General features: G+C 42.7%; 1 protein-coding gene across 1 annotated transcript; it reads left to right on the top strand.

The window, feature by feature from the left end:
* The first annotated feature begins 996 nt into the window (after nt 1-996).
* Nucleotides 997-26,496, top strand: Rars1 (arginyl-tRNA synthetase 1). Its single transcript, XM_051167526.1, has 15 exons — nt 997-1,084; nt 2,446-2,580; nt 5,478-5,666; nt 6,952-7,060; nt 8,222-8,322; nt 8,695-8,816; nt 10,447-10,567; nt 13,868-13,997; nt 15,554-15,658; nt 17,824-18,002; nt 18,420-18,529; nt 19,611-19,716; nt 25,218-25,390; nt 25,673-25,920; nt 26,305-26,496. The coding sequence occupies exons 1-15, from the start codon at nt 1,040-1,042 to the stop codon at nt 26,412-26,414; spliced, it is 1,983 nt and encodes a 660-aa protein (XP_051023483.1). The 5' UTR covers nt 997-1,039; the 3' UTR covers nt 26,415-26,496.
* The last annotated feature ends 965 nt before the right edge of the window (nt 26,497-27,461 follow it).

Here is a 27,461-nt window from a genome sequence, read left to right as displayed (position 1 = left end):
AGCACACAGCCCTACCGAAAATGAGCATGGTTTATCCCAGTGCTTCCAAGGTCATAAGTTCAAGGCCAGCATGGGTTACATAAGTGAGTTCCAGACTGGCCAGGACTACAGAATGAGTCAGTCTCATAAGATAAAAGATAAAAATGAAAATAAACTGTCCCAGTTCTCTCTTTGCCTTTTCTTTCTTATATGTATGGCTGTGTCTGTGGACAAATTACTGCACATTTTTGAATGCTCCATATAATCTAAAAACAGTACCACCCAGACATTTACTTCCTGCATGCTCATCCCCAGTGCTTGAAAGGCAACAGAAAATGACAACACTTTGCAAACTAAAGCCCTGCATTGTTTATTCAGTGTCTACTATTGTGGTCCAAATTAGATCCACTATCTACTGTTGCAGACCCATAGTGCTGAGATACACTCTCTACTGTTGTCAACCCACAATGTTAAGCCACAGTAGTAAAGTTTATATTCTACTTGTTATAGTCTACATGTTTGGGGGATAAGTCATTATCCTATCTTTGGCCATACCATTAGCACAGCTATTCCCAGGGTTTTTGACTAAATGTATTAATGGGAATATGGTAAGAACAGTCATCAATTACTGCCAACCACTGGATAGTGGGTAGATGAAGCTAATTGAAAATATAGGTCTCCGAGTTCAAGGCCAGCCTGGACTCCTCAGAGAGTTCCAGTACAGCCAGGGCTACACAGAGAAATCCTATCTCGGAACAAATCAAAACAGAGAGATGGGCGTGTGGGTTCTGTGCCCATGCTCGTGCCTTGAGAGACAAAGGATCTAGGTACATGGCTTCCATGTCAGTCCAAGCACAGGTAGCTTTGGCCTAAGTCTCCCTAACCCTACCATCAGCTAGCGGCCTCACTCGCACTGCCTCCTGGATCCCGCCAGGGGGCAGCAGAGTACGCGCACTGAAGGACTGGAAACAATAGTGGTCCCAGCTTGGAGGTTCCGTTTCCGGTCAAAACTAGCCACTTCCGCTTCCGGCCACTTGGCGTGTGAGTTGCTGAGAGGAGGATGGACGGTCTGGTGGCACAGTGCTCCGCGCGGCTGCTGCAGCAGGTTTGTCCCTGGGCGGGGCGGAGGGCCCTAGACCGGGTGTCGGCGGAGCAAAGTCCGCAGTGGCTTCCGCCGGCGGCGGGGGCAACTCTAGCCCCGGATCTGGGAGCTTGCGAGGTCCACGCTTCCCTGGCGGAGATCATTTCCTCTTGTCTGAAAGAGGAAAAAATCCATCATTGGCTGAGGTCGTGCTGCTGTCACTCAGAAAAGAGTGTGTGTCTCAGTGCCAGTGAGGCTCTGTGCGCTGGCTGGCTGCTCAGGCCAGGTGGGACAGGGCAGGTGTGTTCTGGAACCCAGCCAGAAACTTCCCAAGAAGTTGCCAGCTTTGGTCTGGGACAACGTCGCGACTTTAGAGAACGAAAGTGAGACCAGTCTCATTTCTTTTTTAAGGCTTAGCTACGAGGGATTAAAAACTCAGTTTGCCTAAGTCTGTCCTTGTTATAGCAACTCCTTTATGCAAATCAGCAGGCAGGACGTACAAGTTAAATGGACAAGCTCTTTAGTGCTATGAGTCCGGTTTATTGTAACAGACACTGGAGGGGGGTTGTGAAACTAGATAGATAGATAGATAGATAGATAGATAGATAGATAGATAGAGTTTACTTAGACCCAGAAAAGGCAAAAACACACGAGTGAGTTTGAATATGACAAAAGATGGACGTTTATGTTGGCTTCTTTTGTCTCAATGGGATCTAACCCCAAAACCACCCAAGTACTAGGCAAGCACTAGACATAAGATTTAGGAATAGAGGCAGTTTGTGAAGCCAGAAACTTGTACTCTGATCTAAGTCAGGATGCATTAATGAGCTGAAGAAGAAACTTCTGTGTTTGAGAAAGGGTCTTGCTATGTATCTATCCTAGGCTGGCCCCAAACTTTCAACTCTTCTGCCTCAGCCTCCCAACTGCCAGGATTATGGTGTGTGCTACTGTGCACATTTCACTGAGGTATGTTCTCGGCACTACTGTCCCTCATTACCAACTCACATATGGAGACCCAGTTTATCTTATAAAGGATAATTGCTAATGTTAGTAAGTTCGTTGTTCTCAAGGGGAGAAGTCTGCTCTCCTTATCTGTTCTCCATATACTATGGAGAACTGAAATGAGGAAGTGAGTCTATAGTACAGTTTGCCTTTATTGAGGAAGCATGTATTTTTTTTTTTTTTTTTTCTTTTTTGTTTTTTCAAGACAGGGTTTCTCTGTGTAGCCTTGCCTGTCCTGGACTTGCTTTGTAAATCAGGCTGACCTCGAACTCAAAGGGATCCCCCTGCCTCTGCTGGGATTAAAGCCGTGTGTGCCGCCACACCACACCCAGCGAAAGTGTGCATTTGAGCTGGATTGGAAAAGTGCCTTTCCCTTACCACAGGAAAAGGAGATTAAATCTCTGACTGCTGAGATCGACCGGCTAAAGAACTGTGGTTGCTTAGAAGTTTCTCCAAGTTTGGAACAGCTTCGAGAAGAAAATTTAAAATTGAAGTATAGGCTGACTGTTCTTCGCAGGGTGAGTACTCTGGGTGTTTTCAAAGAAACGTTTTGTTACTGAAGCTTCCAAGAGTATGCACTACAGAGACCGAAAGAGGGAGTCTGCTTTCCCGCAGAAAGCAAGTTCAGACTTATTAGGTGCATACGGTGGAGAAATTGTGGTCCTAGCTTTCCAGTGCCCTTTGAAGTGGCTCAGGCTGGTTTAAAGAATGATTTGCGCGTTGAGATTCCTTAAACATGTGCTCTCAAAGAAATGTTTTAAATCACTGCCGTTATCCTCAAAGAAACCCAGGAACAGACTGATGAGGATGTTTTAAAATACACTGAATGAAACATAACATCGATGCTATTAAGTTACTTGTTTTTAAAAAAGCTTACCTTCAGGTTTTTGGCCTGCCTTTCAGGTTTGCTAATGACACATCTCAGAGTGTTGCCTCACTCTCCTAATTGTTCTCCGGTGTGTGTGTTACCTCTCGGGTTGCACAGGCATTACTCCATTTACTCACCTAGGCTGCCTGGCCCATACCTTTGAAGTTTTTTTATTACCTGTTTGGGATCAGCTGTGCTCACATCTTCTAACATTTTCTCATGGACTTCTCAAAAAAGAAACACCATTTTTGGTTACATCATTTAGTCTGCATTTATCTATACTAAACTGTCTGTTGTGTTTACTTTAATTCGGTTGTATTTTGTGTGTGTGTGTGTGTGTACATCTTTATTACAAAAGATGCCAGTATCTTACCAGTTTGTTTGTTGTTTTTGTTGTTGTTTAAGTTAAAATTTATTACTGATTTTTGGACCTAAAATTATATGTAAATGACATTTTTTCAAAGATTTTATTTATTTTATGTATGAGTGCTCAATCTGCATGTACACCTGCATTCCAAAAGGGGGCATCAGGTCCCAGTGTAGATGGTTGTGAGCCACCATGTGGTTGCTGGGAATTGAATTGAGGGCCTGAGAAGAGCAGACAGTCCTCTTAACTACTGCCTCTGCCTCCCGAGTGCTGGGATTAAAGGTGTGTGCCACCATGCCCAGCTCAGACACTTTACTTTTACAAAGTTGTTTTACCTCAGTGTCTGTTAGCAGTTTTTGTAAACATGTACAGAATTATACTGTTGAAAAAGAACAGTAAGAAAGAACTGCACCTTGCATTGAGCCTTACTAAAGCTGACTGATGGAATTGAACTTTGTGGAGAGGTTGGAATGTTGCAGGTGTGGAGGCCAGTTACAGTTTACCTGAGCCTATCTACAGCCTCCTTCAAAGTCAACCATTCCTTGCCCACTTCAGTATCTGACCTAATGTTTTATCTGGCTTTTTGATGAGTTTTTGAAGCTGGGCATGGTGGCACAGGCCTTTAATCCCAGCACCCAGGAGGCAAAGGCAGACTGTTCTCTGAGTTCAAAGACAGCCCAGTCTACACAGAAAGACTCTTTCTCAGAAAAACCAAAACAAAGACTATACCTTGATAGTCTGAGGCAGGAAGCCAGTGTATAAATCTTTCATTCTGTAGCAGACAGTGATGAGGAGGCTAGGGCTTGAGCCCTACATTTCTGTGCACCTGGTTCAGAATCAGTCACTGATCCACGTGAAAGTAAGGATACCTGTTGCTGTCAACGTTGTGCACTGTTGGTCTTTTGGGAGTTTTGTTGTCATTTTGAGACAGGTTATATAGCCCAGTATGATTGTTCCTCCTGTCTCAGCCTCCTAACTTCGAGGATTTTACATGTGAGCTCTTGGACTTGGCTTTGATTTTTTTTTTTTTTTTTTTTTTTTTTTTTTTTGAGACAGGTTCTAGAACTCAGAGCAATTCATCTGCTTCTGCCTCCCGAGTGCTGGGAGTAAAGGCATGTGCCGCCATGCCGGGCTTTTTTTTTTTTTTTTTTTTTTTTTTTTTTTAATGTAAGATAGTGATTAGTTGGGCTGGGGCGGCTCTATGGCAGAGCCCCTGCTTCATGACGTGCTTGAGGCCCTAGGTCCACATCTTAGTACACAGGAAGCGTTTTCATGGTGCTCCATGGAAAGCATCTGTTTACCTGTCCTGTCAGGAGGGCTCTGGGGTTGGCTCCAGGACCTCTGCTAGGCCTGTGCCCTGCTGACAAGCCCTATCCCGTCCTTTTCCAACTTTTTTGAGATGAGGTCTCACTCTGTAGCCCTTGTTGGCCCGGATCACTTTCTGTGCTGCTGCATCATCTGTTTTGCTAGCATCTTACATGGCAGGTGTGATGCCGGGTGTATCGGAGAGTCCCGTGAGTGAAACACTCCTACATTCAGCAGTCCGGTGGTAGAGACACAGGTTTGTGAGCTGTAATGAGTGATAATAAGAGTAATTATATCCTACCTTAAATGAATATGCTCCATTTAAAAGCTGTTGAGAAATAATAAGTAGGGGTCGGCCCAGGGGTTATTTATAGCGAGGGAAAGCCTGTGTTTCTGGTACAGCGCTGTCACTCTGTGTCCCTTTCCTCCTGCCCTGGAAGGGTTGGTTCTGGAGAGACTCCGCAGTTGTTCTGTCCATTGACTTTTCACTGCCAGGGCTTGGTGTAAAGCAGCCTAGGACTCACTTCTGTTTTTTTCTAAACACAAAGACAGACAACCAGACGAAAGTCTCCCTGCATAGCCCTGGCTGTCCTAGAACTCACTATGTAGACCAGGCTGGCCTTGACCTTACAAAGATCTGCCTGCCTCCGCCTCCAGGGTGTTAGGCCTCACTTCTCTTTTCTGTTCAGTCACCACTTTTTACGGTGTCTGTTCTGATACGGCAAATTCAGGGTCACTGGACTGGGCGTGCCCCGTGAGTGTCTTAGTTCTGTGGGGTGTCTGAGTTATTCCCATCCTGCCTCTGTTCTCTGTATGCGGAAGGTGTGTGTGATGTTCTGCTGCTTCACTGAGACACTGCCGTGTTTTTCCTGCAGAGTCTTCAGGCAGAAAAGAGAAGGCCAACTAAAAATATGATTAACATCAACAGCCGCCTGCAGGAAGTGTTTGGCTGTGCCATTAAGGCTGCATATCCAGACTTGGACAACCCTCCTCTGGTCGTAACACCTAGTCAGCAGCCCAAGTTTGGAGACTACCAATGTAATAGTGCCATGGGTATTTCTCAGGTGATGTATCATTTCTTACGGCTGGCCCTGGTTCGCTTGATTCTCTTATATATCGTTATCACTCGTATGAACATAAATAACAGCAAAATCTTGTATCTTTAAGAAAGGGGGAAAATAAAATGGGAGGGGCAGTTTCCACATGGAGCTGGAGTGTAGCTCAAGTGACAGCAGTGTTTATATTGTTTTGTCTTGCTTCTTCCTCCTGTGTTCGTATATATGCTTAATGACATTTAGAAAGTGAAATTAAAGGTTAACAAATTACTGCCAGGCATGCATGGTGACAGATGCTGTGGCTCTCCAAAGGCGGAGCAGGAGAACGGCCACAAGGGCAGCCTGGGGTATACATGTGCTCTCTGTCTGTCTGTGACACAGGGTTCCCTGTGAAGCCCTGGCTGTCCTGGAACTCACTCTGTAGACTAGGCTGGTCTCAAACTCAAGAGATCTGCCTGCCTCTGCCTCCTGGGTGCTGGGATTAAAGGCATGCATCACTTTTTCCCTTTTCTGTTTTGGTTTCTTAAGACACAGTTGCTATGTGACCAGGTGTCTTCCTCGGCCCCCAAGTACTGGGATTGGTGGTATATGACAGTCTCAGAGCTACATTTTGGTTTTGAGCTAAGGAGTTCCTTACTTGCAATATCTACATTATCTGACTACACACTGCCTGTAACTGTTTCCTACTCTATGTTGATTAGGAAAGGTTTGCTTTTGAGCAGACATTTTTCTCTAAAGGTCCTGTGAGCTTTCTATAGTTGTTTGCTTTTTTCGAGACAGGGTGTCTCTGTGTTAGCCGTGGCTGTCCTGGACTCACTTTGTAGACCAGGCTGGCCTCAAATGCACAGCAATCCACCTGCCTCGGCCTCCTGAGTGCTGGGATTAAAGGCGTGCGCCACCATGCCTGGTGGCTTTTGGTTTTTGGTTCTATCATCCTAAGGAGTCACAACCACTCAGCTACACCCCCTAATAGCCTAAGAGCAGCTTATGAGTCGCAGACCCTTTCCTGACTTGGCATTAGGAATGTGAATGTGCTGGCTTGGGCTTTGCAGCTGTAGGCTTTGTTCTGTCCTTTAAGAGAGGTGGGGGCGGGGGAGCTGATTTTAATACAGATGTGTGGCTTTGCCACCTTCTGGTACCTCTTGGCACTAATGATGCTTTGGTTTATCCATTCACAGGTCGGGGCTTTTGCTTCTTCATGAGAGTTTTCTAAATTAGGTCATGCTTTGTCAGTAACACATTCTCTCTGAACTTGATACTTGGTGCTAATGAATTGTTTCACATTGTGTTGTAGATGCTCAAAGCAAAGGATCAGAAAGTTAATCCTAGAGAAATCGCTGAAAACATTACTAAACACCTGCCGAACAATGAATATATTGACAAAGTTGAAATTGCCGGTCCTGGTAGGATATGCTATCTGTCTTAGTAATTATGTTGCATTGATGATAAATGCTTTTTTGAGATTTTTTTTTCCCCTTGGTTTTTGAGACAGGGTTTCTCTGTGTAGCCCTTCTGTCCTGGAACTCACTCTGTAGATCAGACTGCCTTGAACTTAAGATCTGCCTGCCTCTGCCTCCCAAGTGCTGGGATTAAAGACATGCGCCGCCGCCACCTGGCTACTTTTTGAGATTTAAAAAGGGTTAAACAAAAAAAAAAATAAAAAATAAAAAATAAAAAAAATAAAAAAAAAATAAAAAAATAAAAAGGGTTAAACTTAGCCAGACATGGTGGTGCACTCCTTTAACCCCTTAATCCCAGCACTCAGGGAGGCAGAGGCAGGTGGATCACTGTGAGTTCGAGGCCAGCCTGGTCTACAAAGTGAGTCCAGGATAGTCAAGGCTACACAGAGAAACTCTGTCTCAAAAAAAAAAAAAAAAAAAAAAAAAAAAAGGATAAAATTTAAATCTGGGTCTGAGTGTGAAACTCAGTGATAAAGATATTTCCTAACATTATAATATCTTTGAGCATTATCCTCGCATGGCCACCAAAATTAATTTTAAAAAGCCGCCATGCATGGTGGCACACTCCTGTGAGCCCCTCTACTCAGGCAGCAGCATGTCATGTATAGACAGCTCAGGCACTTAATGAACATCTGTCTCAATTTTTGAAATGAAGGATGGGGGTGTAGCTCATTGTTAGGACTTGCCTTAGCATGGGGAAGGCCCCAGCTTCAAGCCAAGACCATCTCCCTAGTGACCTGGATTATAAGAGCTACCATTTTGACAGCCTGTCCTTGGATGGGTTACTTTGCCTTCACTGATTCAGACTTTGATCAGAAAGGGGCTGGGTAATGGCTAGTCCTGCAGCAGAAGGGCCTTCTGTGGAAGTCATGGCCTGGAGTAAGCAACAGGTTTTCAGGGCGGGGTGACCGTTTGAAATAGATGCTTCAGTGGTATTTCCACAAGAGATTGAGTAATGGTCTCGATTGCTGTTAGAATCCTCAAGAGTTTTGCCATGGCTATATGACACTTTTTAGAGCCAGCATAAATGAAATAGAGAAAATCCTTCAGAGTAACCAGTCATCCAAAATGGGAGGCTGAGCACCTTTTACTGCCCTCTTTTAGGTTTCATTAATGTGCATTTGAGAAAGGATTTTGTGTCAGAACAGTTGACCAATCTCCTAGTAAATGGGGCTCAACTTCCTGCTCTTGGAGAGAATACAAAGGTATGTGTACAATTCTGTACTAATACTTTGGATTTTAACCTGCATGGAAAATGCTATCACTGGGAGTGGCCCTCACTTTATACTGTGATCATGAGTGTAACTGGAAAGTACATTTCTGGTGGTTTTACAATTTTTTAATTTCGTTCCATAGGCATTTATGGTTCATAATTGATACTTAATGCAAGTATTGCTGAATAGTATACTTAAGTAGTAATTTCTATACATTAATGTGATTTTTTTTATCAGTTGGTATCCAGTTAGAGCCACAAGAAAATCTAGTATGCATGAATTGTAATCTACACTAATACACTTATCAAGTGTTGGCATGATAAAATATATATGGCTCCTTTTAAAAATCTTTTTCTGTTTTAGGTTATAGTTGACTTTTCTTCTCCCAACATAGCTAAAGAGATGCATGTTGGCCACCTCCGGTCAACTATCATAGGAGAAAGTTTGTGCCGCCTCTTTGAATTTGCAGGGTATGATGTGCTAAGGTATGTTCTCTTGCTTTTGTTTGGACATTGCTATACAAAGTGACATCTTATTTTTGAAGTATTTTTAACATTCTGGCTCAAAAGCTTACTTCTGTTTTGTGGTCACTTGCCCAGTATTCCTTAAAATACCTGGGGCCTGGGAAGCTGGCTGTGGGATTAAAACACCCACTGTTCTTGTTGAGGACCCCAGTTCCTAAGACCCACATGGGTCTGTAACTGTAACTCCTACTGCCTGTAACTCCTGCTCCAAGGGATCCAGTGTTCTTTGCTGGTCTCCACAGGTTCTGTGTGCATGTGCACAAACCCACAATCATATACCTAAACACTTGGGAGGCAGAGGCAGGTAGATCGCTGTGAGTTTGAGGCCAGCCTGGTCTACAAAGTTAGTCTAGGACAGCCAAGGCTACACAGAGAAACCCTGTCTTGAAAAACCTAAAAATAAAAAAAAAAGAATAAACCTAATAAAACATTTCAACTTCTTTTGCATCCTTTTTGTAGACTTCCATGAAATCAAAGATACATCTCTGTTCATTCCACAGATGCTGGGTTGTTGTTGTTTTGTTTTGTTCTGTTTTGGTTTTTTAAGAGAGAAGCAGATTGCTTGAGTTTGAGGCCAGCCTAGTTTATATAGTGAATGCAAGGATACCCAGAGCTACCTCATGAGACCCTGTCTTAAAATAACAAAACCAACAAGAAAGAAGGTTTATTTACATTGAATGTCCCTGCATGCGTTTCTGTGCACTGTGTGCATGCAGTGCCCATAGAGGCAAGAAGATACAAAGGGCATTGTATCTACCTGGAGCTGTAGTTAGGGGCAATTGTGAAATGCCATTTTAGGAGCCAAACCTGGGTCCGCAACTCCTGGGCCATCTAACCAACCTCCACCTCCTGAGTGCCTCATATTTAACAAGAACTTACCTTCTGGTAGTCAGAAAGGCCTAAGCAAGAAACAGATGTATTGGGCTTTGTAGGCCACAGTATGAAATTGAGATTTTATTCTGACTAGTGGAGCATTGTGATCCACAAGATTGCTCTGGAGGGAGTGAAGGAGCAAGGCGAGTAAAGGAAGCAGAGTGATAAGCAAGCTGTCCTCTTCTGAGAAGGTCAATAGTTTAGCGTTAGGTAAAGGCAGAGAAGGAAGGATAGTACTCATTGGCATTTGGAGCCCTTTACATCCCCTACAGTGATTGATAGAAAGCTACATCTTCTTCCTCCTTTCTTTTATTACACAGATTTTTTATTGGGGAATGATGCTTATAAGGGTCAGAGAATACCTTACAGGAGTTGGTTGTTTCCTTCCAGGGTTCAAACTCGTGTCTTCAGGCTTGGTGGCAATGACTAACATTGGCTCAACCATAATATTTTTAGTTAGCTATATTATAACAGACATTTTATAGCCCAGTGAAATTTTACTCATTCAAAAAAAAAATTTACTCAATTAGTACGTCTCAAGTTCTTGCCATATCAGGCCACTATTAGTTGAACAGAATTGAATGAATGTAAGAGCCCTGGCAGGGAGCAATCTGCTACATAAACAACTTTTACTAAGGTGATAGGTTGGCTTCTAATGGAGTATACTTTTCACATAATCTTAACAATTTTGTTACTTCCTGTTCTCTGATTGTGTTAGGTTAAACCATGTAGGAGATTGGGGGACCCAGTTTGGCATGCTCATCGCTCACCTGCAAGATAAATTTCCAGATTATCTGACAGTTTCACCTCCGATTGGGGATCTTCAGGCCTTTTATAAGGTTTGGCACCGTTGTTGTATTATTGTTTGTCTGCCACCCATTTCCCAAAGGAAGTTCAAAACCATATTTGAAGTTACTGTGTACTGAAACAGAATAAAGTGAAAGCTGATAAAATTGTGAATTATTTAACAAATGGGGCTAGAGAGGTGATTTGGTGGTTTAGAACACATACTGTTGTTCCAAAGGACCTGCAATCTGTTCCCTGCACCCACAGGTGGCTCAGAATTGCTTCTAATTAGCTGTAGGGATCTGGTGCCCTCTTCTGGCCTCCAAGGAAACTGCACTCAAGTGCACGACCCACACAAGGGAGCATATATGTACATAATTTAAAATACAGCCTTTAAGCTGAGCATGGTGGCACATGCCTTTAATCCCAGCACTCAGGAGACAGAAGCAGGTGGGTCAATGTAAGTTCGAGGCCAGCCTGGTCTACAAAGTGAGTCTAGGACAGCCAACGCTACACAGAGAAACCCTGTCTCGAAAAAACAAAACAAAACAAAACAAAAGCAAAAAACCCCAGCCTTTAAAAGACACATGCTTACCAAATTTTGCTTAACAAGTCTAGAAGTTTTCCACATACAGTAGACACCTTGAAAATGCTGCATTGCTTTGAGTGAAAATAAAATAAAAGTTGATTCACAAAGTTCACTTGCTTAAAAAAACTGAATTCTACCCATGGTAGCACATTCCTTTAATCCTAGCAGTCAGGAAACAGAGGTAGGTTAGACTCTTAGTTTGAAGCCAGCCTGGTCTATAGAGCAAGTTCCAGGACAGCTAAGTCTACACAGAGAGACCCTGTCTCGAAAAACCAAAAGGAGGGAGGGAGCTTAATTCTTTCTTAGTCCTAGATCCAATCTACTTGTTCTGTGTGCTTGGAAACAGCCACCCTGGGGTCCGTTGCTTTGCTGTCCTCTACCCCTTTGCTTTGTTTATGGGTATAGGCTAAAACTGAATTCTGCCACATCACCTGCTATACACTGTAGTGTAAGTCGGTAAGAGCAGTTTGGTTTTGTATTGTTTTGCTTGGGTTCTTCTGAAATGGGGTCTCTGTAGCCTGGATTGACCTAGAACTCAGTGTCTCCCAGACTGCCCTTAAACTCGTGACAGTTCCCCTCCCTCACCCTCCTAGGTCTGGGTTTATACATGAGCCACCACACCCGGCCAAAAACAAGTGGTGAGGATTTGGTTTTTAAAATTGATATCTTAAATATTTGGACATTTATTATGTGTATATGTTAGAGGATGAGCCATGTGTCATGGCATGTGAGTAGTGGTCCAAGCACACCCTGTAAGAATCAGTCTTCACCCTGTGTGTGAGTCCTGGGGATTGAACTTTGACCCACTGTGCCATCTACCCAGAGCAGTTTTTAAAAGACAAGCATACCTCTGGGTATAGATCCAGGAGGATGAAGAGTTCAAAGTCAGCTGTCTTAGTAAGTTTGAGTCCAGCCCTGTCTTAAAGAAAGGACAAGCAAATGAACAGACACCTTGTGTTGTTCACAGTTAACATTTTATTGTTTCATTGTGTAGTTACTTTTTTTTTTTAACAGTTTTGTTTTGTTTTTTGAGACAAAGTTTCTCTGTGTAGCCTTGACTGTCTTGGACTTGCTTTGTAGACCAGGCTGGCCTCGAACTTACAGAGATCTGCCTGCCTCTGCCTCCCAACTGCTGGGATTACAGGTTTGTGCCACCATGCCCATATTGTATGGCTACTTTTTAATTTTGTTTTTTGTGTGTTGTTTGTTTCTCTGTGTATCCTTGGCTGTCCTAGACTCACTTTGTAGACCAGGCTGGCCTCAAACTCACAGCAATCGCCTGCCTCTGCCTCCTGGTGTTTTTTGGTTTTTTGAGACTGGGTTGTATGGTTACTTTTAAGGACGTTCTGCTGAATTGGTGTACCACAGTTTTTATTCACCTACTAAAAAATTTCTGTGGCTCTTTTCCAGAAAGTAGCATTGTATATACAGCTTTGTGTTATCAAAGTTGTTTTTCTTATGATAAATGAACCAAGAATTAGATTATTCGATTAAAAAGCAAACATTTGGTTTTGGTGTTTTCTAGTAAAAATTTGAAAACTAGCCAAATAACTATAAATTAAAACTTAATTATGAGGCTGGGCGTGGTGGCACATGCCTTTAATCCCAGCACTTGGGAGGCAGAGGCAGGTGGATTGCTGTGAGTTCGAGGGAAGTGAACTCATATACTTTAGCTTGGTAGCAAGCTCCTTCACCAACTAAACCATCTTACCTGCCCCAGTTGTTCTTGAAAGATGTGTTTGCAAAGAAAGACCAGGAAGCATACCCTATAATGAGAAAGCATGCACTACCAAAGTAAAAATAAACCACCAAAGGTTTTTGTGGGTTTGATCTTGATTTGGGTGTGTAGACCAGGCTGACCTGTGACCTTAGCATTCTGACTTCTTCCAGTGCGTTTTGAGTTACAGGAGCCACCATGCTCACCTGAGTTTTGGGGTTTTTGTTTGGTTTGGTTTTATTTTGTTGTTGTCGTCGTTGTTTTGTTTTTTCAAGACTGAGTCTCTCTGTGTATCCTTGGCTGTCCTGGACTTGCTTTGTAGACCAGGCTGGCCTCGAACTCACAGCAATCGGCCTGCCTCTACTTCCCAAGTGCTGGGATTAAAGGCGTACACCACCACTGCCCAGCGAGTTTTGTATTTTTTAAGAAAAAAATAATTTCAAGCCAGTTGGTGATGGCACAAGCCTTTAATCCTAGCATTTGGGAAGCAGAGGTAGGTGGATCTCAGATTTCGAAGGCCAGCCTGGTTTTCAGAATGAGTTCCAGGATAGCCAGAACTACATAGTGAGACCCTGTCTTGAAAAACCAGAAGAAAATTTTTTTTTCATCAAATAAATTAATTATTTAAATAGCTGGTCTGTTTGTCATGTTGATCTGTACCAATTTCTCTTTTTGGGCTTTTAGTTTTGGTTTTGGTGTTTTTGGTTTTTTGCTTTTGGTTTTTCGAAACAGGGTCTCTCTCTGGTAGCCGTGGCTGTTCTAAACTCACTTTGTAGACCAGGCTGGCCTTGAACTCACAGAGATCCACCTGCCTCTGCCTCCTTAGTGCTGGGATTAAAAGTGTTCACCAACACCACACCCAGCTAGTCTGTTTTGTTTGTTTGTTTTGTTTTTCCTTTTGGTAACTTGAACAGTGTTCTTGGCTTCGACGTAGAGCACGTGTGGCATTCTCATTGTCTGTGTTTTACGGCTTGTGTATATATACAGAAATGAGTACATTCTTCATCTAAAACAGCACGATAAGAGTTTACAAATTTTTCAAAACAGGAGTCTAAGAAGAGGTTCGATGCTGAGGAGGAGTTTAAGAGGCGAGCCTATCAGTGTGTGGTTTTGCTGCAGAGTAAAAACCCAGATATCATGAAAGCCTGGAAGCTCATCTGTGACGTCTCGCGTGACGGTGAGTCTCTAGGTGCCGTTCAGCTAGCTTGAGGAATTTGTTTGGTTTGTATTTTTAAGATTTACTTACAGAGTTTATATATGTGGGTGCGCTATCTGCATATACACCTGCACCCCTTAAGAGGGCATCAGATGGCATTACAGATGGTTGTAAGCCACCATGTGGTTGCTGGGAATTGAACCGGCACCTCTGGAAGAGCAGCCAATGCTCTTAGCCTCTGAACCATCTCCCCAGCCCCCCAGCTTGAGTTTTTATTTAGGATTGTTACTGGGTTTTTATAATTGGGTAGTTTGTGTGTTTTTCTTTTTGCCCGTTTCCTTAAACCTCCCATATACTTTTCTAAATTAATAGTGTGAATGCAGGCATGTGCATGCCACGCCCAGTCCACATGGAGATCAGAGGACAAAGGCAACTGGGGAGGTTCTGTTCTCCTCGTACCTTATTTCAGGCAGGATCTCCATTGTTTCTGCCATGCTTCATGTTGTGCTCCAGGCTAGTCAGCTCACAGCTCTCCCATCTCACTGTAGCATGCTGGTGTATATGTATGTACATATATGCACACCGTCACATACAACAATTTACTGTGTCGACTGGGCTAACCCCGAACTCAAAGAGATCCACCTGCCTCTGCTTCTGCCTCCAGAGTGCTGAGACTAAAAGCATGTGCCACCGTGACCAGCATAAGATTTATTTTAAACTATACATGTGTTTGTGTGCATCAATGTTGGTTGGTGGCTGAAGTGACCAGAGAAGGGTGTTGGGTCCCTTGGAACTGGAGGTACAGGCCATTATAAACCTATTGACACAGTGGTGGGAACTGACCTTAGGTCAAGAATGTGATATCAGCTGCTCCAACCCATACATCAGGTTCTTGCATAGCCATGTAAGGTCCTAGAATCAAGATCATGTCTTTGGTGGCACTGTTAACTGCTGAGTCATTTCACCGGCCACTTTGGTTTTTGTTTGCTTGCCCTTTTGTTTGTTTTGTTTTGAGACCAGGGCTGTGTGTTCCAGGCTGGCTCTGAACTCCCAATGCATCTGCCTCCCATGTGCTGAGATTACAGGCATTTGCTACCGTGTTTGATTTAACAAAATTAATTTAAAGGTCACTTTGACTGGAAAATGAATGAAAGTAGCCAATAGGTCTTTTTCAAAGATGACTGATTGCTGTGCAACCTAGGTTTTAAAGTATTAAATTGTTGCGGTTAGGAAATACTGTGTCTCTGTTAAGTGAAAAACAAGTCCAGGGTACCAAACTAAAAACAGTAAATGTTTTTGATCATCAATTAAGAAGGGCTTTTTTTTGAGACAGGGTCTCTTTGCTGAGCCCTAGTGAACACACTTTGTAAACCAGACTGGGCTTAAACTCAGATCAGCCTGCTTCTGCCTCCTGAGTGCTGGGATTAAGAGTACTTTCACACACATTGTTCTGTATTGTGCATATTAACGTAACTAATTTCTTTTTGTGTTTCAGATAATGAGTTTTCTATATGTTGTGGTTTTCCCCCTTTTGCTTAAGTGTTTATTCATTTACTGTGTTTGTTGGTAATTTCTAGAGTTTAGTAAAATCTATGATGCATTGGACGTCACTTTAATAGAGAGAGGAGAGTCCTTCTATCAAGATAGGATGAACGATGTTGTAAAGGAATTTGAAGATAAAGGTAGGTGTTACGCTCTTTTAACTTGTTTTATTATTACTGAAACTTACAAACTGGCAAAAATAGAATGGAATTTATACTAAGTAAGACCATAAACTCATCACACAACTTCAAAACTTACATTAAATATAAAATATACCTTATTCTATCCATACACTCTTCATCATTTCAGCTACCACTCTGCCCCTGAAAGAACATGCTCTTAGACCTGTGTTAATTATTCCATCCAGGAAATATTCCTTAATTTCTGTGTGTGTTTGTCTGTCTCTGCCTCTATCTATATATGTCTGTGAGAGTGTGATAGAGACAGGGTCTTGGCTTATAGCCCCGGTTGGCCTGGCATTAAATATCTAGACCAAGATGACCTTGAACACTTAGGAACTATCCTGCCTTCCCCATGCTGGGATAATAAGTGTAAGCTGTCAGGTTTGGTCATAATCTCCCCCCGACTCCCCAATGACATGTATGTTGTACATTCTAGGCTGATATGTTGTCAGCAATAATGTCTTTTTGTAAAAAAAAAAAATAATAATAATAATAATGTCTTTTTGTTTTGGGTTTGGTTTGGTTTTTCAAGACAGGGTTTCTCTGTGTAGCCTTGGCTGTCCTGGACTCGCTTTATAAACCAGGCTGGCTTCGAACTCACAGCAATCCACCTGCCTCTGCCTCCCAAGTGCTGGGATTAAAGGCATGTGCCACCACCACCCAGCCAGCAATAATGTCTTAATGTCATCCAATAGACAATTCAAATGTCCCAATGGGATTCATTTTAACTTGTTCATTTGTTCATTCAAATATAGGGTCTTTCAATGAAGTGTTTGAAGTATGTCCAGCTTAATTTTTTAATCATAGGCTTTCCTTCTCAGAGTGTGTCCAATAAAGTTATAGGTTCCTTCCTTTTCCTATGTACTTTTTTCTTGCTCTTTATAACCCTGGCTAGCCTGTAACTTGTACAGTGTCCCCAAGTTTGTGGCACTCCTTCTCTTTCTGCCTACAAAATACTGGGAGTACAGGCATTACACTGCCATACCTGGGTATAGTTCATTCGTTCCTTTATTCACTCATTCGTTTTGGGGTTTGGTTTTTCAAGACAGGGTTTCTCTGTGTAACAGCTCTGTCTCTCTTGGATTCACTTTGTAAACCAGGCTGGCCTTGAACTCATAGATCTGCCTGCCTTTACCAAGTGCTGGGCTTAAAGGTATACACTACCAAACCCAGCCTGAAATTTTTTGGAGGTGTGTATGTGTGTTTTGTGTTTTGTTTTTTCAAACAAGGTTTCTCTGTGTAGACCAGGCTGGCCTCAAAGTCACAAAGATTTGCTTGCCTCTGCTTCCTAAGTGCTGGGATTAAAGGTTTGCGCCACTACCGCTCGGCTGCAGAGTTTTATTTAATCCACTCCTTATTCCAGAGACTACACCATGATATGTTTAAGCATTTGAAAGGCCTTATTTTCCTTCCAGGGGAAAGCTGTGGTTCTACCCAGAGAGCAAAGCACATATGTCCCTATTTTGTCTGCTGAGAGGGTGTTGTATAAGTTTGGCCAGATGTTGTGAGTGCAGTCTTACCTATGCCATGGAGTCAGTCCTGTGTGGCTTTCCAAGATTTCTAGTAGATCCTGTGGGGAGTACCATGATTTCCTTAATCATCTTTTAAAATACCTAGGGCTGGTGAGACAGCTTTGCAGGTAGCGGTACTTGCTGCCAAGCCTGGCGACCTGAGTTAGGTCCCTGGGACCCACATGGTAGGAAGAAGAGTAGCAGCTAGTTCCCAGAAGGTATCCGCTGGACTCCAGTGTAGTACATGGTCTGCTCACATTCTTTCTCTCTCTCACAAAAATATATGTAAAGCTTAACTTAAAAAGGAAAAGGGGGAGGGGCTAGCCAGGCAGTGGTAGTGAACACCTTTAATTCCAGCACTCGAGAGGCAGAGGCAGCAAATCTGAGTTCAACACCAGCCTGGTCTACAGAATATGTTCCAGGACAGCCAAAACTACACACAGAGAAACCCTGTATCAACACCACCACCACCACCACCACCAAAAGAAAAGCCATAGAGTGACCAAATACTTATGTCTTCTAAGAACAGACTAGGATTCTGCTTGCAGGAGGGCTCTTTTAGAATTGTTAGTCAAGGTCTTTGTTTTGTTTTTGTTGTTTCTTTATTGCCAGGATTTGTGCAAGTAGATGATGGCAGAAAAATTGTGTTCGTACCCGGGTGTTCCATACCATTAACCATAGTGAAATCAGATGGGGGCTATACTTACGATACGTCTGACCTGGCTGCTATCAGGCAGAGACTATTTGAAGAAAAAGCAGATAAGATTATTTATGTGGTGGACAATGGACAAGTAAGTTTTTAGATTTGTCTAGAGCCTGATTGTATGTGATTTTATTTAAATTAATTGGGACATATAAAAATGCACAGAAAAACTATACTTTATGGAAATACCAAAGCCATGTGACTTTTGTTGTTGTGAAATAAGGTCTCGTGTAGCCATTTGTTTTGGTTTCTTTACTCTGGTAAGGAGCAGATCCTGTGTCTTGTATATGGTAGGCTAAGGTACTCTCATGGCCTCCAGTGCTCATGAAACACTGAGACACTCTCATGGAGACAGCATAGGCTGGCCTCAACACCTGATTCTCCAGCTCTGAAGCCCTGAGCTCACAGGCATCTATCAACATGCCTGGCCTCTTTAAGACCGAGTGCAGAAAATGTATTGTAGAGCTAGTAAACTAACAAGAACCATTCTGTTTCCACCCTATAGGCTATGCATTTCCAGGCCATATTTGCTGCTGCTCAGATGATTGGTTGGTATGATCCAAAAGTAACTCGAGTGGCCCACGTTGGATTTGGTGTGGTGCTAGGCGAAGACAAGTAAGTGGACGCTCCGAAGCTGGTCCCCACATGGTTCAGCAGGGGCTTCTCCTTAGGCAGACGCCTAGTGCAGGTTCTCCACTACACTGCACTCAGCCAAGCCACTTTCCCATGCTGTAGCTCTCCAGAGGATGTAGCCTCTTAAGGACAGTGTATGGCGCTGAAAGAACGCTAGACTGCTGTCACACAGCACATCAGGTTACAAGGGGGATTACACAACCACCCAGGATGCCTGGCAGTGAAGTCGGAGCCTTTAGTCCCTTTCCCTTCACAGTTATAGACTTGAAAAGGTGCAAGTTGTTGGCGTTCCAGTTGAGTGTAGGATTTGCTGCTGTCGTTTTTGTTTCAAAGTATGAAGCCTATCAAATTGACAGTTAATCATGCCCGTGCTTTTTCTGTTTTCCAATCATTTCCCTTTGGTCTGGTCTGTTCAGTCTTTGAAACACAAAGGTAAATATATTGGGATGTTTATAGTTAGTATTCTTTAACTCAAAGGCACAAAATGTTTCTTTTTAATTTGGCTGGCTGGCTTTCTTATTATATTAGTCCAGTAAAGAATCTGTTGACCAGCCAGGAGTAGAAGCAAATATGGTGGTTTTTGTTGTTTTAGTAATTTTTCTGAAAGGACAAAACACTTAGACAAAACAAAAGGAGCTTGTTAGATTCTTACATTTGTATGCGCATGTGCAGTACGCATGAATAGGGTCAGGCCGCTGGTTGCTGCAGCTGCAGGTAGTTGAGAGCTGCTCAACATGAGTGCTGGGAACTAGACCAGGGTCTTTTGAAAGAGCAGCAGGTTTTCTTTGATGCTGAGCCATCTCTCTAACCCTGTAGGTGCATTTTTATTTCCCTACTAAAGTGTTGTAAGGATAGAGTTCCCATTGGGAAAAACAAAAGCCCAGGATGCTTTGAGCTGAGAGACATCGGAAGGGACTTTCTTTGGCACACTTCCCTGGTAGAATAGGACCCTGCTGCCTTGCCTGTGTTGCGTATGTGGCTAAATGCCTCAAACCTTCATTTCCAAGGATTTTTACACTGAAGAATCTAATTTAGAATTTATGAAACTTTAAACTTATTTTAGGAAGAAGTTTAAAACACGGTCAGGTGAAACTGTGCGCCTTGTGGACCTGCTGGAAGAAGGACTGAAACGGTCCATGGACAAGCTAAAGGAGAAAGAGAGAGACAAGGTAAGGCAAGACCATATTGGCACAGACACCATGGGGTGGGCAACTTTCATTAGCCGTGTTCCTGGATGTTACCGAAAGCTCTAAGTCTTCCCCTTTGCTAATGTGGCATTGTGGCTCCACTTTAACTTAATTTTAACATACATAAATTGAGCTTTATGAAAGTACAAAAGCCACATGCCTTTTGTTGTGGAATAGGATCGTATGTAGCCCACGGAGGTCTGAAACTCCCTGGTTATCCTAGGCTTGCCGTTAGCTCCTGATGTTCCCGTGCCTGGGTCCCACACAGTGTCTTTATGCTGTGTATAAATTGTTTAAACATCATCTCACTGTTGTTGGTTTATGGTTAAAAAAAAACAAAACAAAACATTCAAGATCCCTTCTAGCTTTCTGAAGTATCTAGTGTATTATCAGAGTTACTCCCTGGAACTTTCCATTTTTACTAAGTGTAAAATAATAAGGTCCAGTATGCAGTTTTCAGACTCATCTCTCCACTTCGTCCCCCTGCTCTCATGCAGTGTCCTGGGTTGTGTGGACTCAGTGAGCTTTTGCAGCAGGGTCAGTGTTGAGCCTACTTCCCAAGTGTTGACCTCACAGGTGTATGCTACTTCAGCTACGATGGACTGTTTTTTTTTTTAAGATGTATTTATTTATTACATATACATGTATGCCTGCACACCAGAAGAGGGCCCTATAGATGGCTATAAGCCACTATGTGGTTGCTAGGAATTAAACTCAGGACCTCTGGAAGAGCAGACAGTGCTCTTAACCACTGAGCCATCTCTCCAGCCCCTACAATGGTCTTTTAATAATACTGATTTTCAGAATCCATAAACATGCTGTGTCTCCTTTGCCTTTGTATTCTTGTTAACTCACTGTGTAAATGAAGCTAACCTGGAACTACTTAAATCTTCCAAATGTGTCAGCAGCTGTCATATGGAAAGGTCTTTTTCTTGGTTCCAGACAATTAGGTTCTTACCTGTAGGAAATCTGGGCTTAGAGACAGGAACATGCTAAGGGTTAGGCCCTTATAAAATGTGAATTCTGTCGGTGTCTGTGCAGGAAGGTGTGCGGCTCTTGAGTGTTGGTGTGAAGGTAAAGGAGCACAGGTTGCCATGAGACTTACTTAGTCCTTTAGCTTGTCACCAGGTTGTCCAACTTACACCTGTGTTGTTTTCACTGCTTCTGTGAGACTTTGGATTGGAACTGCACAGAAGAATTTAGGATGCGGGCCAGGCCTGGTGGTGCATGCCTTTAATCCCATCACTTGGGAGGCAGGCATATCCTGTGAGTCTAGGCCAGCCAAGCCTACACAGAGAAACCCTGTCTCAAAAAAAGAAAAAATTTAGAATGTGGTACATTTCAGCGTTTTGCTTGGGTGGCAGGGTAGCATAGGGTCTCACTGTAACCTAGTCTGGCCTTGAACTACAGGCATGACCCATCATCCATAGCTGTAGTTTTTCTTAAGAAAAGCCAGTTTATAAAATGAATTGTATTTGATTGTTCATGTAAGTGTAACAGAAAAGTGGCGGTTACATAGTCATTCTCAGATAGAAAACCACACCTGTAGCTAAGGTCACTGTAAAGCTGGGACCCTTGGAGACTAGAGAGATGACTCAGTGGGTAAGAGCACAGATTGCTCTTTCAGAGGTCCTGAGTTCAATTCCCAGCAACCATATAGCTCACAACCATCTCTAATGTGATCTAACGCCATCGTCTGGCCTGTAGGTGTACATGCAGGTATAGCACTGTATACATAATAATAAATATGCCTATAATCCCAGCACTTACTGAGGACACTGAGATGAGAAGAGCACAGATTCAGGCCAGCCTAGCTTACATATAGCAAGACCAATGCAAAGAAACAAGCAAAAAGTTAACATTGAAATAGTCTCTTACCGGGGAGGGGGAAAAAAAAGAAAGAAATAGTCTCTTGCCTCAAGGTTCTAGGTACTAAGATTATAGTCATGTGCCACCACTCCCCAGTTTATACAGTGCTGGGGATAAAACCCAGGGACTTGTGCATGCTAGGCAAGCATGCTTCCAACTGAACCACAGTCGCATAGGTTTTGAATTTGGGAAGAATATATCAGATTGCTATTAAAGTATAGAGAGTTTAAAGGAGTTACCAAGTCTTCACTTCCATTGATTGAGAAATTATCAGAAACATAGTCTTCAAGACAAAAGACTTATAGAAGCCATGGCTCAAATTTTGATGAGAGTTCAGCAATGAACAAGGAAATTCAGTTTTGTTGCATTTTATGATAAGACTTTTAAAGATACCAAAAACATTTATGTAAATGTTACTTAAAACATGTGGAGTACAGCCATCCACGGTGGCAAATACCTGTAATCCCAGCACTCAGGGAGGCTGGGGCATGTGGATCTCTGAGTTCCAGGCCATCCTGTCCCAAGCAAACTTTTGACTCGGCATGGTGGCACAAGCTTTTAATCTCAGCACTTGGGAGGCAGAGGTGAGTGGATCGCTGTGAGTTCGAGGCCAGCCTGGTCTACAAAGTGAGTCTAGGACAGCCAAGGCTACACAGAGAAAAAAACAAAAAGGTAAAATTTTGGCCTTACTTGTCAGTGCTTCCCAGACATGTCTAACATCAACTTCATTAGGCTTTTATCTGGACAAGATGAAAGCCTACCTTTCAGAATCCCTAGGAACCCAACTGGAAAATATGAAAGTCATATAGAGTTCTTATAAAACTTTAGTCCAAAGAAGCTTGCCATAAAAGGTTTAAGATACTTGATCAAAAGCTGATCACAGACCATTGAGAAGCAGTATCCATCTACTGGGCAGAGTTAGAAGTAATCAAAAGATGTTGGTTTTAAAATATCTTTCAAGTTTGTTCCTAAGTAGTTAGAACAAAAATATCAACAGGGACTGACTAGCTGAAAAGATGAGCTCATGGGACTTCTCAAGTAACAGTTAAGTACAAACAGGAAAAGCTGTAGTTTGCAGTATAGTTAGATTTTATTAAAGAACATCTCAAGCTGGGCATGCAGTGTTCACCTGAATTCTAACTCTTAGGAATCTGAGCTACAGAGGATGAGCCTGTCTCAAAAACAGAAAACATTTTTAGAATTTAGCCAGGCAGTGGTAGCACAGATCTTTAATCCCAGCATTTGGGAAATAAAGACAGGTGGATCTGTGAGTTCAAGGCCAGCCAGGTCCACAGAGGAAGATATAGGACAGCCAGAGCTACACAGAGAAGCTCCCCGCCCCCGCCCCCCAAAAAGACCAGTATTTAAAGAAAAGGTCATTTCTTTAAGCAGAATTAGATTCAGGTTCTACATCAATGTATTGAGCATTTCGGCTATTGCCTCCTTAAGATCTTAGGATCTCAGAAGAAGGGATGGCGCGGCACATCCTTGCCATGCCTTACCCAGCTTGTTCAGATCCTTTCTAGCATGCTCAGGCTTTTAGTTTCAGCCTGTTTCCTTCTTCACATCTAGTCGGCTTAAGGATAATTTCTTTCCATACATGAAATCCTTCCCACGCGAGCTCCTTCCCACATGGTTTTTATTCCTTCCTTAGAAAGCGACTCAGTAGATTGCTTGTCTAGCGTGAGTGAAGCCCCGGGTGTGGCCCCAATACTACATGGCACATACCTGCAGTCCCATCCAGCCTGTAGTAGTGGAGGCAGAGCATCAGGAGTTTGAGACTCTGGCTGGGGGTGGGGAGGGAAATTTGACTTTTACAGAATATTTTTTGTTAGAGTGTCTGCTACAGCTTGGTATGCTATCTTGTTTTACAGTTGGGTTTTTGTTTTGTTTTGTTTGTGACTTGCTATGCGGGTCAGACTGGCCTTAATTTTGTGATGCTTTACTTGTTTAAACATATGGCAATTGGTTATAAATAGGTATCATTTAAAGTTATTTTCTTGTAAAATAAAATGCTCTAGAAGTTACATTGTATCACTTAATATGTGAAAAGCAATAGACAAACATAGCATTACACTGTCATCTGCTTACTGGGTAAAATGTTTTGTAAAATGTTTTATCTCACGATCTTAAAGATTGTCACAAGATAGAAAAACATGCTTTAACGGACTCACAGTAAATCCAAAATCAGGGTCATGTATTGAGATGGCTAAAGCTTTAAAATCTAAATTGTTGGGTATGGCAGTCCCTGTACTGCTAGCTAGGTTTTAAAAGCCTCTCTTGTCCATTAGGTGCCAGTAGTAGAGTTGGACCCTAGGGCCTCACATAGGCCAGAGTTTTGCTGTTTCCAGCCGCACCCCTCCATATCAGAATTCCAAGTGACTGAATTTAGTAACAGAATTATTGTTTGCTACTTCATGGAAAGGAAACTTTTTGTTGTTGTTGTCTTTGTAGACCAAGCTGCCCTCAAACTCTGAGATCCACCTGCCTCTGCTCCCAAGTGCTGGCATTACAGATGTGCACCACCATGCCTGGCTGTGAATAGAAAACTTTGTCTAAAATTATTTTGATTCATCTTTTGTGGGAGGGTGAAGGTTACTTGTAGGAGCATGAACAAGTTAGCAGTGGCTGCACACTGCAGAGTGCGCCTCCCTCCCTAGAACCATCAATTGCCTATAGTTGGGGGAGGGGGCACTGGTGAGCCTTCCCATCACTTCCCTGAGCCTCAGAAAGGGCGACATGAGGGTCCTGTTTAGGGCTGAGCATTAGTCAGTCTTTGCAGTAACTGCCAGGCTTTCAAAAGAAGCTTTTCTGACCAAAGCCAACAACACTAATTATTCTTATAAACCACTACTTACAAGGTAACTTGATGGGCACAGCATGTCCATTTTGCAAAACAGCAGCCAGCGGCTGCTTCTTTAGGACCTGTGGCCTTCCCCCAGCCATGGGCTTTGGGCATACAGTAGCAAACATGAGTCCCTCTTGACAGCGAGCCTTGAGCCTAAAGAGTCATGCTGCTATTGCCCCAGTGAGCACCACTTACCTGGCAGGGTCAGTAGTGAGCTTGCAGATGCACAGGGAAACAAGATTGTTGATGACAATTCAGCCCCATCTGACTGACTGCATCATGCCTTCTGGGACCATCCACCTGGAAAGGAAGGTTCCAGGTCAGCTCTAGCTTGATTTCTGTAGTGTTACTGCATTTTCATTCTTCCAACTTGGTTATCTGTTTACTCAATAGATCATTGTTGACTATTGTAATCAGAACAGAAAGTACTTTGGAGTTTCGTCTTGTTTTTTAAGACAGGGCCTCACTCTTAGCCCCAGCTGGTGGGACATGCAGCAGTCCTCCCACATGTTCATAAGGAGTACACCATTTCCATCTCCCACCCCTGAAATAGCATGAAGGTAGATATAATTCAGTGAAGTCAACTATAAAAATAGTCCTCAACATCAGAGCTAATGAATTTACCTTCATTATTTTCTTTGTACAGTGGCCATGTCATTTTACCTCATTTCCAGTGCTAATTGACAGGGACTCCTTAGTTGCTGCAGAATCGCTCTCCTACTCATAAGCCCTGGGGCTTATGCTCTCAAGCATTCTTTTCCCAAAGGTCTTAACTGAAGAGGAGTTGAAAGCAGCTCAGACATCCGTTGCGTATGGCTGCATCAAATATGCTGACCTTTCCCACAACCGCCTCAATGACTACATCTTCTCCTTTGACAAGATGCTGGATGACAGAGGAAACACGGCTGCTTACTTGCTATACGCCTTCACTAGAATCAGGTAGTGATGATTGTTCCAAAATGGTGTTTTTATTGTTTGGCTTTATGAACCATGGTCTTGATTATGTATATGCATACATATGTGTATATATAGTGTGTATACCATACATCTATATACACAATATGTATGTCCCAAGCTAGCTTCTGACTTGTGATCCTCTGCTTCTCAGGGGGTTAAGTTCAGCTCTACCACACTGGCTGTGACTGTTTTAATTGCTGATGTTTTCTGATGAGTGTGGAAAGAGTGTATGCATGACCAAAGGGTACTTACCTGATATTTCAGGTCTATTTCTCGTCTGGCCAATATTGATGAAGAGATGCTGCAGAAAGCTGCTCGAGAGACCAAGATAGTTTTGGACCATGAGAAGGAATGGAAACTAGGCCGGTGCATTTTACGATTCCCCGAGATTTTACAGAAAATTTTAGATGACTTATTTCTCCACACACTCTGCGATTATATTTATGAGCTAGCAACTACTTTCACAGAGTTCTATGACAGCTGTTACTGTGTGGAGAAAGATCGACAGACTGGTAAGTGTCTCATCCACTGTCCATCCTGAGGAAGGGCTGCCACCAGGGTGTCTGCATGGAAACTAAGGCATTTTACAGCAGGCTGTGGCATTTCTGGTGGGCAGTTTGACATGGGGCTAGTCAAAGCAGAAACAGAATTCTGCCCATTCTGTCTGTTGCTCCACCTTTGAGCCGTACCTTAGGGAATGAACGAGAAGGCACTGAATAGGAACTTTGTAGTACAAGCAAGATGTCTTGAGTGTTGAAAGTAATCCTAGTTAGGGCCCAAATTTTTCTATAGGTTGTGCTACTTACTTTTCGGAAAAATTTTAAAATAACCAGCTATTTAATGACTTTGAAACTGGGAGACATTAATGTCTTTTTTTTTTTTTTTTTTCTTCCCAGGGAAAGTTTTAAAGGTGAACATGTGGCGGATGCTCCTGTGTGAAGCAGCTGCTGCTGTCATGGCCAAGGGGTTTGATATACTGGGAATAAAACCCGTCCAAAGGATGTAATTTTACCAAAGTGGCAATTAGTACTATTTGCTTTTTAAACAATCATGTGGACACAAAAGTAGTAAAGGAATTTTCACAACTACCTATGCGAAATGAGTTTCTTTGTCTCTAACAGAATTGATTCTAAAAGAAAACAATCATTTTAATTAGATGATGAATCCCAATTTATTAAGTCCTCTCCACTCCCACTCTTCTTTGGTTGAAACTTAGAACTATGCATAGCTCACTCTCAAATTCCATTTTAATAGAAGATGACATGGGGGCTAGAGAGCACTGGCTGCTCTTCCAGAGGTCCTGAGTTCAATTTCCAGCAGCCATATGGTAGCTCACAACCATCTGTAATGGAATCGAACTCACTCTTCTGGTGCACATCAAAACCAAGCCCTCATATACATAAAACAAATTAACAACAACAAGAAAAAGATGGCATTGGCAGTACAACAGAACCTGGTTTAGAGGACAAGAAAACAATCAGGCCCAGATGAATCTAGAATGAAAAAGAATTCGTCCCTGAGTTCAGCATAACAGCTAATTCACATTTTTTTAACCAATAAAATTCCAGCCAGTTTGCCTTCAGAAAACCCTTAACTGCCTTCATTTAACTATAAAAACCATTGTATGATTTACCTTGTCTCCATTTGACCATTTAGGGGGTCAAAGAATTTATTGAATCAGAAAAAGAAAGAACATTGTATTAGTGATAAGACACCATGCTCAAATCAACTTATAAAGAGTTTAATTAGGCTTATGTTCTAGAGGGTTAGAATTTATGATAGCAGACTGAAGACAGCTCATATCTTTTTTGGTTTTCAAAATGGTTTCTCTTATGTAGCCTTTCCTGTCCTGGAACTCGCTCTGTGGACCAGGCTGGCTCAAGAGAGAGCTGCCTGCCTCTGCCTCTGCCTCCCAAGTGCATATGCTGCCATTGCCCATTAAGAGCTCACATCTTGACCCATAGGCAAGAGGCAGATGGGAAGTGGGGTGATGAGAATGAGAATACTGGGAAGGACACAAGTCTTTTGAAACCTCAAAGCCCATCCACAGTGA

Source organism: Acomys russatus, chromosome 25 (assembly GCF_903995435.1).
Source record: "Acomys russatus chromosome 25, mAcoRus1.1, whole genome shotgun sequence".
Taxonomy (NCBI): domain Eukaryota; kingdom Metazoa; phylum Chordata; class Mammalia; order Rodentia; family Muridae; genus Acomys; species Acomys russatus.
The sequence above is the reverse complement of the archived record's forward strand: the minus strand, read 5'-3'. Positions and strand labels throughout refer to the sequence as shown.

What these genes read in the sequence shown, in the direction of transcription:
- Rars1 (XM_051167526.1), top strand. Translation starts at nt 1,040, where the DNA reads ATGGACGGTCTGGTGGCACAGTGCTCCGCGCGGCTGCTGCAGCAG. An exon ending in CTCTTGGAGAGAATACAAAG is followed by an intron (nt 8,323 to 8,694) that starts GTATGTGTACAA and finishes TTTCTGTTTTAG; the next exon opens with GTTATAGTTGACTTTTCTTC. An exon ending in GGAGAAAGATCGACAGACTG is followed by an intron (nt 25,921 to 26,304) that starts GTAAGTGTCTCA and finishes TTTTCTTCCCAG; the next exon opens with GGAAAGTTTTAAAGGTGAAC.